The 14721-nt window shown below is 35.5% G+C and overlaps 1 protein-coding gene across 1 annotated transcript in view; it reads right to left on the reverse strand.

The window, feature by feature from the left end:
* Positions 1 to 960: 960 nt before the first annotated feature.
* LOC123907857 (serine/threonine-protein kinase TOR) overlaps positions 961 to 14721 on the reverse strand; it is a 29922-nt gene continuing 16161 nt past the window's right edge. The window contains exons 33-57 of the mRNA XM_045958275.1: positions 13272 to 13381; positions 13021 to 13194; positions 12866 to 12931; positions 12033 to 12101; positions 11834 to 11944; positions 10993 to 11133; positions 10775 to 10903; positions 10524 to 10689; positions 10232 to 10446; positions 9237 to 9443; positions 7975 to 8088; positions 7696 to 7899; positions 7453 to 7533; positions 6538 to 6612; positions 6395 to 6461; positions 5028 to 5188; positions 4747 to 4920; positions 4510 to 4638; positions 4350 to 4433; positions 3283 to 3344; positions 3131 to 3203; positions 2924 to 3058; positions 1955 to 2128; positions 1616 to 1881; positions 961 to 1341 (exon numbers count right to left, since the gene is read on the reverse strand). Of these exons, the coding sequence (XP_045814231.1) occupies positions 1323 to 1341; positions 1616 to 1881; positions 1955 to 2128; positions 2924 to 3058; positions 3131 to 3203; positions 3283 to 3344; positions 4350 to 4433; positions 4510 to 4638; positions 4747 to 4920; positions 5028 to 5188; positions 6395 to 6461; positions 6538 to 6612; positions 7453 to 7533; positions 7696 to 7899; positions 7975 to 8088; positions 9237 to 9443; positions 10232 to 10446; positions 10524 to 10689; positions 10775 to 10903; positions 10993 to 11133; positions 11834 to 11944; positions 12033 to 12101; positions 12866 to 12931; positions 13021 to 13194; positions 13272 to 13381 (3206 nt within the window). The 3' untranslated portion in view covers positions 961 to 1322. The remainder of the gene's footprint in view (positions 1342 to 1615; positions 1882 to 1954; positions 2129 to 2923; positions 3059 to 3130; positions 3204 to 3282; positions 3345 to 4349; positions 4434 to 4509; positions 4639 to 4746; positions 4921 to 5027; positions 5189 to 6394; positions 6462 to 6537; positions 6613 to 7452; positions 7534 to 7695; positions 7900 to 7974; positions 8089 to 9236; positions 9444 to 10231; positions 10447 to 10523; positions 10690 to 10774; positions 10904 to 10992; positions 11134 to 11833; positions 11945 to 12032; positions 12102 to 12865; positions 12932 to 13020; positions 13195 to 13271; positions 13382 to 14721) is intronic.

The raw sequence follows: 14721 nt of genomic DNA on the forward strand, positions 1-14721 counted from the left end.
AATCTCACAACCTGCTGCAATAAGCTTTTTTGCCCTGATTCAAGTTTTCATCAACCAAACTTCTACACTAAGCTACGCTAAGATTCTTATTTATAAATTAAATTCAATCCATTATACATTGTAAAAAACCAAAAAATGATTATATATGATATTAATTGTAAACTTCTATTTTATAAAATTTACTTCTCTGTCTTATGTTATATAGCCTTTAATTTGTGGTTGCCTTCCCACTTGATTTAACCTCCATCGCCGCAGTGTACAGTGTCAAACTGAGTGCCCTATGATTTAACCTCCATCGCCGTAGTGTACAGTGTCAAACTGAGTGCCCTCTATGTGGTAGTACTGTTGAAGACGAACTGCACATATTTACGGATTGTGTTCATGCTATTTCTTGTTGGAAGGTGGCGAGCCTTTGGAATTCTCTTGAGCATCATTTCCACCAAGCTGGTAGCTTCTCTTCTATTACTTTTGGCACCCTTGCAACTCTGGATGATACTAAAAAGTCTAGTTTTGCTGCTATTCTTTGGAGCATTTGGCGCACACGCAACAAATGTATTTGGGAGAACAAGCAACCTAATCCGATTTTGACTTGTAGAATAGCTATGGATCTGATCCATGATTATGAATGTTGTCGCAACATCCTTGAAATTTTGAGATTCTAATTTTGGTTTATATTCAGAATCTATTCATTTATGTTTCTTTTTGAAGAGAAAAAAAAAAGCTGGATTTTTTTTTTGTAAAAAAATACTGACTTGTAATGTTTTAATCCTGTCCGTTGAAATTTTATTTCACCATGTGTCGCACATCTGCAAAGCGAGCTGGATAACTGGATAGAAATGGAAATGGGGCAGATCTGAACTTCAAAACATCAATACAAAAAGTCACCATGTCACCACTAAGCCATAACTCGACGTCCATATGTTGTAAATAATATTAATGTACATACACTACAAACTACAATAGAGAAAAGAAAATCTAAATGAAAACATTATATTTACAAAAAGACCCGTTAAAATTTCATCTAAACTACACGGACCAAACATGTGCTACACTTAAAATTTTTTTCTTCTTTTCATAGCAGCAAATGCCTATACATACATATACAGAAATACATATACACAATTTAAAGATTGGAGGGATAGAGATTGTGTTAAATGTAGTCGGAGCTACAAGGACCAAGCATGTACCCTACAAAATATGACTGTACATACACACATTAAAGATGCCACGGAAAGAGGTTAAGGGGAAAAGAGGAAGTAGGATCCATGGCAAAGTTTTCACTATGTACAGATTATATACAATATTTACAGCTCCCTTGACATTTACCAGAAAGGGCACCACCTGAAAGAAGAAAAAAAAATAGTAATTTAAAAACCATAATTGACTGCAGACAAGACGTTTCATTATCTCATCAAATAAAAAGCAAAGCTTCTTTTCATTTCATCCAAAAGATCAAATATATAGGAGACAGAAGAGGAGGAAGGTTGCTAAGCTAATTTTGTTTTTAAAAAAACTAAATTTAGATCATTCCCAGTTATCTAAAAGTCAGTCAATTCACATGAATTAAAATTTGATTTAACTCAGAAAACTACAGACAGGAGTTAAGAGCTCATACCCGACATAATTTTGACACAAATTTTCATGTGAGGTGGCATGTGATATTAATTTTTGTACTTGCAATTTCACAGATAAAGCATGATCAGTTTCACGAGCATCTCCAGAAATTAAACCATTATGGTCCACTGCATTCTGAAGGGAATTGTTTAATACTGAAGAGCAAGTTGAAAAATCCCGTCCTGTAAGCTTATGGCTCATACGAGCCATGACAACCACAGCACGCTCATTCAGAACCCCATTAGCATCGCCGAGTTGGTTAACAGCCTATATGTGCAAGTAGATATGATGAGCACCAATAATCTTAAGAAAGCAACATAACAATTCAGGATGTATCTACCTGAAGAAGTTCCCTTTCACGGACACCACGCTGAGGATGAGGAAGCTCTCTATTTGCTCCAGATTCTTCACTAGTTACAACAGGAGGTACGTGATTGCTAGCAAGCATTGACATTTGCGGAACTTCGTTGAAGTTGAAAAGACGCCAATTTATGAGAGGATCATGCACAAAGGCCTGAATGTAAGAAAATATAAACAATTATTTATTCAAGTATTTTGAGGCTAACAAATAACAACTACAGATTGTTTGGAATAAAAACCACGTAAAAAAAAAAAAAAGAAAAAGAAAAAGAAAAGGTAGAGCTTAGTTTGTTACTAAACACAGTTGTTTCTTTATCCATTCAACAAATCTTTCTAAACTGTTACTCTTGCCCTAGTTCTTTCTTCACTGGGAATATTATATATGATAATTAAAAATAATTACTCCCTCCGGCCACAAATATAGGCAAAAATGCACTTTTTAGATTCATTGGACAACAAATGTATCTTGTCTGTATTATAGTCCAGATACATATATTATTCAATGAATCTAAAAAATTCACTTTTGCTTATATTTGTGGCCGTAGGGAGTATTTAGATCTAATTAGTATATTTAACAATATCATTAAAAAATTACAGAAGTCACCGCAGCAACATTAAAAAGATTTTTTTCCCACTAGTAGTGTAGAAAGACATTGAATTTAGGCATACTTTGCATCTCAATCAAACCCACAAGTGTACCTAATCTAAAAAGAGTATAAAACAATATAGTTTTATTTTAGATTCAATTTCTAATCAATTATTTGGTTGGTGATGCCTACACTTCCAGACATTAACCCAAAATTATTGTCCCAGTTGATGCGATCCAGGTCAACATTGGTATCTGAGGTTTAAAGATTAATTTAGAATCTGAGATTTTGAGGTTGAATGATCATTTCGAATTTCTGAGACATGGCAATTAAAGAGGGGAGGGGAAACTATCTATCTTTACCTCCATCATGGCCATAACACTATCTTTATTTGTTCGCAAAACTTGCATAACATTTTCACAAGTTGAACGGAAGTTTCCTTCGATACCACTAACTTCCATGGCTTTCACAAGCATTCTTGTCAAGCGAAATGGAACCTGAATTGAAACATTAAAGTTGCAATTAAAAATTCATATTCTCTACAATTCAAAAGTGGTTCTTGGACATACCTTCTCCGGGAACTTCTCACGATTCATTGATGCTTCAAAACAGTCTCCAAAATCTATGTGTAAAATCTTCCCACTACAGAACATTAGCAACATTAGAAACTAAAACTATCCAATTAATATCAATCTAGCTAAGTTTCTTTATCACAGCCTACCTAAACCGGTGCAACATAAGATTGCTAGGATGGCGATCACCCAACCCAAGAAGGTAGCCAACCTGACAAAACCCAACCATTAATTTACCCATAATAATAATAACAACAACAACAACAACAACAACAACAACAACAACAACAACAACAACAACAACAATAATAATAATAATAATAATAATAATAATAATAATAATAATAATAATAATAAAATAATAATAATAATAATAATAATAATAATAATAATAATAATAATAACCAAAACCAAAGGGAAAATATAATAGCAGTTGACAACATTATTGCCACGGAATCTTATGCAAAGCTTCATAGCATGGATAAAGCTCATACAAAATATTGGAACTTGCAACGGAATACAGATTGTTTAAAAGAGACTCCTATTTAACCGTGACAGAATCCTTTCTTTCATCTTGTAAATCACTTCGCATTGCAATAACGCCATTATCTGTGTGATCCGTTCCACGAAATCCTACCGCGATGGCCACCACTCATTTCTAGGACGTAACGACGCATGTGAGGGTGGCCACTCAATGTGACGCGGCACTCCACAGCGATTGCGGCGCCATATCGCGCTATTGACAACATAAGTTGAAGCTGAGTTCCAAGCTATGGCCTAAGGCATATTTGTGAATTTACTTTGGCTGAAGATTATCATTGAAGATTGAATTGGATGAACCTATGAATCTCTAATTAGATAATAAGTCAATAATCGGTATAGCTCATAATCCTGATCAATATGACCGAAGGAAACAGATTAAGGTGGATAGGCATTTTATCAAAAAGAAGCTTTATTGCAGTATAATTTGTACTAGTTATGTTCATTCACAAGGTCAAATTGCGGATATCTTCGCTAAGGGATTAAGCTGCCCAGTTTTTGAAAGTATAGAATCCAAGCAAGGATAAAGAGTACCTATTCAACGGCTTGAGGGGAGTGTTGGAAATTAAGACGCTAATACCTCACTTTCCACATAACTTAGGTTCATTCTATTGCATATATTTTAAAAAAAATTGGCAGGTAGAAATCAGAAAATTTGAGCATAGCAAGGACATACCATGCTCATAACTGCCAAACTCCTAGTATAATTTGTCCTCCTCTCGAGCCATACCTCAGAAGTTCGACTTTTCAACCAAAGCACCTGAGAACAGAAAAGTTTTTAAACTTATGTCATATAATACAATCTGTCAAGTGAACTTTATAGAAACACCACATACCTTTGCTAGGTCATTTCCTTCAGCACTTTGCAAACCAAGCTCAAACACCTCCACTTTAGCTATAAGAGGCAAATGATCATAATCAGGTGCAAAACTGAGCATGCATTTGTGTTCATGATTCAATATGACCTGTACAACCAAGTAAAATAATTCAACCAACTCAGATCATGGAGAATTATCATGTTAGAGTTAAGAAACATTTATTTGTAAGTGAAAGTGACCAGGACAATGGCTGACCTTTCTAGCATCTCTGTGCTCCCGTATAAGACTGTGCAAAGTGTCACAATTTGGGACCCACTCAATTAGACCACTGTTTGGAGATAAAGGGATTACAGCATATCGTTCAATAGACAGATCTTTCTCAGCTGTTTTAGGAGAATTCTCAAGCAGGGTATTCACCAAACCGAAAAGCTAGCAAAAATAATGATACAATTCTTATCAACTTGTCAAGATGAATGCATCTAGAGAAAAATTCTCCCAGACACCATAGAAGACAACTAGTAGAAGAGACCACATACCTGCATGACTCGTTCATCCTGGCGTAAATCCTCGTGCCCCTTCAATAAGAAGGCATAATCATCACCATCACTCCCATGAATAGTTAATTTCCTGGGCCGTTGCTTTGATGGTATGACAACAAGCTGGCGTGCAAATGATGCAATAGTAACCACTGGTGCATCTGAAATAGGGATATAAATGTTATTGGAATATATTTACATATTCAGGTGTAGTAATCGGAGTAGTCTCTCAGTTAGCTTCAATAACTGACAGATGTCTCATAGGAGTTAGTTATAACTTATATGTACTGTTATATGACCAAACTGTTTCTGCGTTCAGTGCCCACAGTGTACATTGTATGACAGATCATGCACTCTTTTGTGAAATAAACAAAAACTCAATACAGTTTTAGATCAAGTTAGATTGATCTCATTTACTCTATACCATCGTTTCGAGTAGGGTTGAGTAGCCATAGAGTAGCATAGATACTTCCGTAAACTGGATATGCGTTCAGTAGTTAACTTAATACTTAGGTAGTTGTAACTAACTGTAACAGATCTGTTGGTTATGTTGAACCTGGACTCACCTTATCTATACCTATATATAGAGGATACAAAAAAATTTGGTGTAGACTTTTCATAATACCAACAATACCCTTGACTTTTTTTTAGCAGCAAAAATCTTTTATTAACAATCTCACCATAACATAAGGGATGTCTTTTTTTTTTTTTAGCATAAAAAATCTTTTATTAACAAACTCACCATAACATAAGACATTTCTTTTTTTTTTGACATAAGTGTTTGCATAATAGACACATACTAGCGCCTGTCTGGCCGCTAGTGTAAGTAGTTGTGATCTTTCAGATTTAGGTATTCGTAATCACACCTTAAGATATTTCACAGACTAAATATCTAAGTATAATCTAACATCAACTCATCAAGATATATTTTGAGGAAGATGAGTAAAGAAAAAATAGGGGGAAATATGAAAATTTCATCTGCCTCATAAATTGGACAACTGTTGCGTCAAAAAAAAAAAATTGGACAACTGTACCGGTTGAATAAAAAACAGTAATATATTAGACTGCTCATTCTTTCTAATTTTATCTATCTAATTATCTATCTAGAGAGATACACTAAATTCTTCTCATTTCAATGGTTAAGAAAGCATTATTATCTTTCTTCCCACTTTTCCATTTAAGTAAAAAGACAGTCAGAAAACTCTACCGTCTCTCAACTTTCCCCCCCATCCAAACAATAAAGAAAATACTCTCATTTTCTCTATTTTATCTTTCTCCCCAATTCATCTTTTCTTATTTCGACTGTTTCCTAATGGAGCATAAATATCATAAAATTTAACATCAAGGAAATAGTAAAACTAATTTACCAGCACGGTATGTCCCAGGAACAGCAAGCTCTAAATTTCGGCATTCAAGCAACTCTGGAGAAACCGTCTACAAAATTTAAACAAAATTTAAGGCCCATAACAATGACAAATAAATTGAACGAATGACTAAACATCACTATTACCTCCAAGTCTAAAGTATTAAGACTTTGAAGTTGCTTGTCTATCTTTCTGAATATATGATAATATATATCCCATGCCTGATAGAGAAATAAAAAAAAAATTATTTCTGAGAAGAAAAAATGACAAAAACAGACTGTAGATATCACCAATGCACAGAAGCTACTAGCATTGTGTTTAGAGATATAAAATAAAAACCATTCATGAATCTTCGTCTAACAGTTTAACCTCTAAGGATATCTGATTTACAATACCGTCACATTGCACATTTTCTGTTATTTAGTGCCAGCATTAAAATTAATCTATACTTGAATACGAATATTTCACAGTCAATTTACAAGGAGTTGCATGCACACGAAGAAACAAATAAATGTTCCACTTTCCAAATAGCCTAGATTCTTAGTACAACTAGATAGTATGTGTGAATCTATGTCTCAATAGTTCTCGCTGCCCGGCATCTCCTTCCTATGGGATCAGATTGGAGTATATTTCACAAGTTTAGAGGCTTCAGTTGATAAAAGGTGGCCAAAATTTCATGCAAGTGTGCTATTCATGCTATGTTCATTAGGTAGATAAACAATTCAAATTCTCTTCGTTTTTCACTAGAAAAAAGTTGTTTGTATGCCTGCTTTAGAATGGGGAGGATTTCACAACTTCACTCCATAGATGGCCCATTTAGGGAACAGAGTGACTAGAGAGCCTAAAAGATATGAAATGGAACTTTGGACAGACTTAAATAATGACTGGTTTTGTTTTGTTGTACTTTGACCTTTCAAGAAAGGAAGCCTACCATGAATAGCATTTGACTAAGATTTACAACCACTTTTGTACCAGTAAATTATTAGTATGTTCAAATGACCCAGGCCAGGATCTTCATAACAAGTAATTTGACACAAATTTACAAGTCAAAACTTTCATACCTGAGTAAGCTCAGCATCTTTCCCAGTTCTCTTATAATTCATACAGCAATCATAAGCTTCTAATAACTCCTGTCGATAGGCCTGCCATAACAAGAAAGTATTGACAAGTTTTTATTAAAAAATTATGTAATTGATAAACCCAAGGTAAAAAATTATGCAATACAACTGAAGTTTCAATGACAGCTGAGCTAACTATGCATTATTATGGTTTATTAAATAACTGAGGGAGGATGATAATACAACCTCAATAAATACTCTCTCCTTTATGGTAGCATTGTTTTTCATTGCACCTTCCTCAAGCATCTCATGCAATGGCTCCAACACCTTTAGCATCCCTTCGATATTATGTTCACCAAAATAAAGACGGCTGGCTTCTTCCAGTGCTTCATGCCATAGTTCGTGCCAAAGAATAGCAACTCTGATAAGTTCTTTTGATACAAGTTGAGCCTGTCGATAAAACCATGGAGTGGTTAAAAAGGTAGAATCTGACAAAAATAAACTTAAAATAGATAATTATCAAACCTGATCCACAAGTGCACCACTATGCTGCCGAACTTTGTCCACAACTTCCTGAGCTGCAGCTTTGCGTAGGTTGCTTATTGATTTACAGGCCACGAGCAAAGGATACATGAGAGCCTGAAGAAGAGAAAATACCAAAAGTCTAAAATTAGTAACAAAATTGGCATCCAAATCATTAACATGGGCAACAAAACAATAAGAAATGGGTAAGTAATTCAAGTGTTGCCCCCTGCAATAACATAATAATATATCAACAACAAATGGAAACTGACCGGATCGCGTTGAAAGAGGAGGCAATGATGTTAAAACAATTATATTACACAAACATTAGGGTACAACAAAACCATAAATACAAAATATATAGCCAGACATGTGAGCCTATTTGCCTAGACAAGCCTAAACTAGACTGCTGAACATTAACACTCCGCCACAAGATGGAGTCAACGGATTATATGCACCTAGCTTGTTTTTGGGAACACAAGGAGCTTTGAAAAGGTAGCTTGATGAGAAAGTGTAGGCAAGCACTATAAAATGAAAGAAAAGTGGTTGAGAGAAGAGCTGGAATCTGAATGCTAGACAATAATGTACTCTTCAATATTAACCTGAATTTGGCAAACTCCAATTCAGTACAACTTTCAGAAGAATCTAGAATATTAACTGACCACGACTTTTAGAAGAATATAGAATGCAGAGTACAGAAACCAACATGAAGCTTCTGGAAAGAAGGTTATGGCTTAAGGGTAAACTGTACATGGACCTCCATAACTAAGGTTGATTAAGCGGTTTCTGTCAACTATATAGATTGGAGAAGATTGGCCGCCTCACATGCGAGTTTGTTAGGGGTCAGGCTAAAGTGCTATATACCAACAATACCTAGTCTCAACTACAGAAACGCAATCCTAGTCAGTTTCCCAATCAAGTCAATAAATGAGTTTCATCCCGTTATAATTTAGTTCACTCCAATGTCTGGTGTCCTTGTACTATTTCACATTTGATTCCAAATATTCGTTACTTCTATTGAATAATAACCATTATATTCTGCAGCAAAAAAACTATCATACTACAGATTATCCAATTACTGATATATATTTTCAGCAATACAAGGAGCAAACATATGATGGAATTAAGCATTCCTTACTGCTATAAAGTCTTATTCAAGAAAGAACAAATAAAGATGACAATAAAAAAAAATTGCAAGACCTAGTCCACTTCCAAAAGAATTTGATAGGGAGAAATAGTCATAGTTCAAAATAACAGTCATATACCTGTGGATGATTTTGCCCAATTCGAACCAAAAGTGATTGTATCAACTCTCTCACGGCATGGTTATTAGAGTGTATCCTGGCAATTATTTGGGGCAGAACTACTAGCCAGGTATTGATATTAACTAGGGAAAATCCATTCGTTAGGGCCGTTTGAACTTCTGCAGTTGCTCCATGGTTGAACCATAGTGTCAAAAGTCGAAGAATATCCTGCAGTTCACCATGCTTAAGAATCAAAGGAAAAGGACTAAAATAATTCAATAAGATTACTTGCTAGAAAAGTGAGTTCGTGTTGAAAACTCAAATGTAAAATAGTGCAAAAGACAAATTTCTAAGATATGGTGCAAAAGTGGATTAATTCTCTGTTCAAACACTACATATGCTCACCGACTAACTATAAAAAGATATAGCTATGAGAAAAAGATCACCAAGAAAGCATTCCAACTTAAAGATCCGAAGTCTATTCAGAACCAAGAAATAAAGTCTAATTTACAAATTAGATTATTAAATAACATATGCATAACAAATTCTATTATGAAGCCTACGGAAAGCAATCAGTGAAGGATGTGGGAACCCATGGGAGTAAAACGCTCAATTGTCATACTGACTGTGTATAATAAAAATTCTGTCCATAACAAGATTAAAAAAAAAAAAAGAAACCAGCAAATTGTGAGATTTGAAAAACCAATTATCAGCCCTCTAATTTGCTGCTTCATTTAAGCATAGTACCAATTAAGGTGTAATAAAACTATAAAATGCCAGTGCAAGGCTCTTTCAAGAAAGCATTGCTGGAAGGAAAAAAAAAAAAGCAAACATTATTAATTAATTAAAACATAAAAGCCTTAATAATCCTTTGAAAAGTAAACTGCTCTGTGTTTGAGTCAGGAAATACAATAACAAGTTAGAAACTCTGCCAAAATATAATTGCGTTGCCCATATTGATGGGATATATATGTGGATGGTTTCATATTACAACAATAACAGAAATAGGAGCTTACCTGTAAACTCCCGTCAACACCTTTTGAATTTGCTGCACATGCTATAGAATGAAAATATCCAGTGACAGCAGCAACAACAAACTGTGCTGCAATGTCAGGGAAACCTCTTAAGGTGTAATGAGACATCACTGCTGTATTGAACAATGCCCATTTATGCCAAGCTTTGGCCCATTTATTTGCATAATGAGTAGCTTTTTTGAATGCATTACGTATATCTACAAATATTGAAACAAAATTAAAAAGTTGATCAATATGATTTAATGTTGAAGGTCCAAATTATGACACTAAAAACCTTTTATGGACTCATCAACCAATCCAGGAGAAAGTGACCATTGCCAGGAGCCAAGATTCCGATAAACGCGAGCAAGGAGAGGAACACTTGGATTCAAACCACTTGTGAAGCCCGATTCTATAACTGGCTGAATGTTGGGTGCACTTGAAAATTCCATAGCCAAATTCTAGCCAAGGTAACGCAGATGGATGATTAACGATGATATTCAAGGCCGGGTAAGTGCAAATTACACAAGAGGAAACATATGATACCTGTAGCCTAATAAATGCTTCTCTTCGCTTTGAATCCTCTCCAAGTGACCATTGGAACTTCAAGTACGCCAGCATTACTTGCGGTGGGCCATGATATCGTACATTTTCAGGAGTTATTTCAGGGTCATACTGAGAATGAAAATAAATTTAGTATGGCACACAGGCGTAAGAATTAACATAGGATAGAAACCATCATAGACCAGGTAAACGGTAGAAACCTGAAGAAGTTTAACTAAAGTAGATCTTGCTTGGCTAAGGCGCCCACTTTTTCTGCAAAGCGAAGCAAATTTTAGCCATGTTTCAATGTCTTCCCCAGGTGGCAGGACAAGTGTTCTAACAGCCAAAATTGCCTGCCACACCTGCCAAAAAGCATCAGAGTGTTAGAGGAAGGAAATTAAAGCCCAAATTTGTTGAATTTTAACTACACAGATAAAACACTGGGTTGCAGATGCTCATAATAAAGTTAAATTTTTAGAGATTTGAAACTGAATATGGGATATCAGAGTCCTCTGCTATTCATGAACTACTGCAACATCCAGTTTAGAGCCATAGGCGCTACAGAGGCGAGGCGAGATTTCAGAGGTTTATTGCAGCTGCAAATATTTATTGACATCTTAAAAAATAAAGTTTCCATTTTAGCCACACTTAAATCAAAGTGCTTCAAGCAATTGAGAGGGTTGTTGGTCTCCCAACACCCATCACACAGAAACCTATTTTAGCTCACACAGGTCACACCTGCTTTGCGCAGCTTCTTGCTGAGTTCAGCCACTGCATTTTCTGTCTCAGTATCATTATTTCTCATCCTTTGAAGTTTTAGACTGAATGATAATCGTGGACCTACGGAAAGTCATTAATTAATAACATTCATCATCATAATCTCTCTCCCCATAATCTCAAAAGTGTAACCCTGGAATAAACAATTCCCATTGTTTTCACTGGAACAAAATAATATATGGATCGATCAAAAGTCTCGAAAGACGCTAATTACATTCCTCTGAATCTAACCCATAGATAATGTTTAAGCATACATACGCATTTCCATGGGTTAAATCTGTTTACCTCAACATTGCTCTTAGCTCCTTCTATACGCTGAGTCCACATGTTGCGAATAAGAGCCCGCCGCTGTTCAGCAACTCTGTCTCCAATAGGAAGTGTACAGTAATCAATCACCTGGAAGAAGAGAAGATTTTCCCAAGTTATAATCATAATTTTATTAAGTGAACGGTAACAACCAAAGTAAAGACTTCTGAATGCTAACCTCTTCTAGTTCAGATAGTTGCTGAACACGAACCATATTGCTGTAAGCACGCTCATAGCTCTCCAAAACCTGGGGGAGCAAACAAATCAAGAAGGAAATGATTGTGCAATGCAGACAAATTAGCTTCTTTTCGATGAGTTCTTGTGTGATATGTGTCATTTTCCTTAGGATTTTGGTTTAAGTCTGATGTCACCACCTGCTTTTGTGATTTTGCTTATTTTTAATAATGTTTTGGTGTGCTGTAGATGATTGGTAGGCTCTGAGGTGCCACACAGTTGGGATTTCAGACTCGATTGTGATGACTTTGCATGGCAATCAAATTTTATATAAAAAAAATGGGAATACACGACAGTATTATTTGGATAATGAACATAAACAGTACAATGTTTCAGTATAAAAATAAAAGTCAAATTGCTGAAGGGTGATGTACCTCTGACTCGAGGGAAATTCGTCCAAAAAGCTTAAGTTAATAGTAGAAGGCTCAAGAATGTTTTTACTAAAATATCTCAACCAATATGCAAGGTTGCTTTTAAAATTATACGATTGCATACATGTCCAAATTGAGATTAGATTAACGTAAGCATATGGAGATGCTTCAAAATGATGTCACGTCTGATAACACACTAAGGCACAACATGAGACATAATTGCAAAAAACTTCATATATACTTTCCAAAAAGCAGTGATAAAAGAAGTACCAATTAAGGTTTCTGGATATAACACACTAAATGACTGAGGAACGGTGTCCAATAAGACTAAACAATTGAAGAAATTTAAATTAATTAATGCTAAAGAATTAAACCTGTGGGAAATTTTTTAATGAAGCACACTCACCAAAGCAGCAAGCTCTGTTGCCAGACATTTTCTAGCTCTTTCAACATACTCGCGTGCTTCATCATACTGTCAAATAGATTGTAGTCACTCTATAAGTTAAATTGGAAAAAGAAACAAAAAACAAAGAAGTGGATTTCATCAACAACTTTAAATACCTTTCCTCTGCGAACTGATAGAACAGCCCTATAGAAGGTACCATTACTACTTCCATCACCACTAGAAGCATTATTTCCCGCAGTTCGAAGTTTTGTTTCATCACCATCATCTAACCGAGACACATATTCTGCCATTTGGTCCCATTCTCCCATGTTCCAAGCAGCATTAGCAGCCTAAAACAAAAAAGAATATTACCATAAACACAGGCAGTAGAAGATGTCAATCACACATAAACAGAATATAAACCCACCATTGGTGCTATTTCAAGACGGGTTACTGCATCAGCTGGGGTCCAATATTCCTTACATAGATCACTTAACTCTTCCCATCGAGCTAATGCAGCAAGGCATCTCATCCTACCTGCAAAACAAGCTCCTGGCTCACATGTTTCCAAAACAAACAACAAGAGTCCTTTCTGACTAGGTGAGGACGTGAGGTAAACCATTTAAAAGATATCACAATATCTTATCAAAAATCTTGTTTAAAGATAAAGCATTTAAAATCTAAATTATTCTTAAACAGTTCAGCACATAAGATTTCTCAGTCTTCCTCTACATTTAATTTTTTTTTCCAGGAAACTGCAAAGAGTGATATTTTATAGATTAACATATTATGCTAACATGTATTAGATTTCTGATGATCTCAGTTTTGAGATCATAGTTTAAGAGGGGGGAGAGAGAGAGAGAGATTCTAACTGAATATTTTTTGTTATCAATTCTGTTACAATTATGGGGGAAGGGATCCTTGTATAGGCTTTGACTCCACTGGTTTACAACCAGTTAACGCTAATTACAAATGAACTACAGAGTTAGTTACTAAGAGACTTCGGGTAATTAAGGTTATGATAGACATGATATCATAGTTATTATGTAATTAAGGTTGTGATTGTATATTGATTTTCTGAGAGCCTATATAATAGAGTCTCAATGCTATAGTTTAAACACACGAATTCACCATATAATGCCTCTGTTTTCTCTCATTCAACATGGCATCTGGAACTTAAAGAGAGACAGTTCCAAAACAATATTTATTAGGTGGATCCACTGTCCTCTGGTAAGAACTTTTTTTGTTCAACTCTGATTAGCTCCTTCAGTGTTGTGACCACTCAGCGAAACCATTTTGACTTGATTTTCCTTCAGCCACCTTGTTTTCCGCTGACATTTCCAACACCCACTCAAACCAATAGACTCACGACAAGCAGATCTACCATAACCCATAAAAGCAGCCTGAACAACCCTACCACACACTCTCAAGTGCCACGTCTCTCTCATGTGTGTTCTCCTGAACGGTTGTTTGTAGCCATGCGTCTGGAAGCATTATGGTGCTGAGATAGACTCATCATCCCGGTTTAAGATGTGGTCTTATTTTTCTACAGGCTCATCCGTTTATAAATGATATACTTCTGGGTATTGTGTTCTTACTGGAAGAAACTTCATATCCTGAAAAGTGAGAAACAAAGTGCAGCTGCAAGAGCCAGTACTGAAGCTGGATACAAAACCATGACATTAGTAACTTGTGAGCTCATTTGGTTGAAATAGTTACTCAAAGAGCTTCAAATTGAGAGGCAAGCCAATGATAATAACTTGTGATAATCAAGCAGCATTGCATATTGCCTCTAATCCGGTTTTCCCCGAGAGGATCAAACGTATTGAGATATACTTCCAGTTTATCAGGGAGAAGAGGAAAACAGCAGTACAAAC

The sequence above is a fragment of the Trifolium pratense genome, linkage group LG2 (assembly GCF_020283565.1).
Source record: "Trifolium pratense cultivar HEN17-A07 linkage group LG2, ARS_RC_1.1, whole genome shotgun sequence".
Classification (NCBI taxonomy): domain Eukaryota; kingdom Viridiplantae; phylum Streptophyta; class Magnoliopsida; order Fabales; family Fabaceae; genus Trifolium; species Trifolium pratense.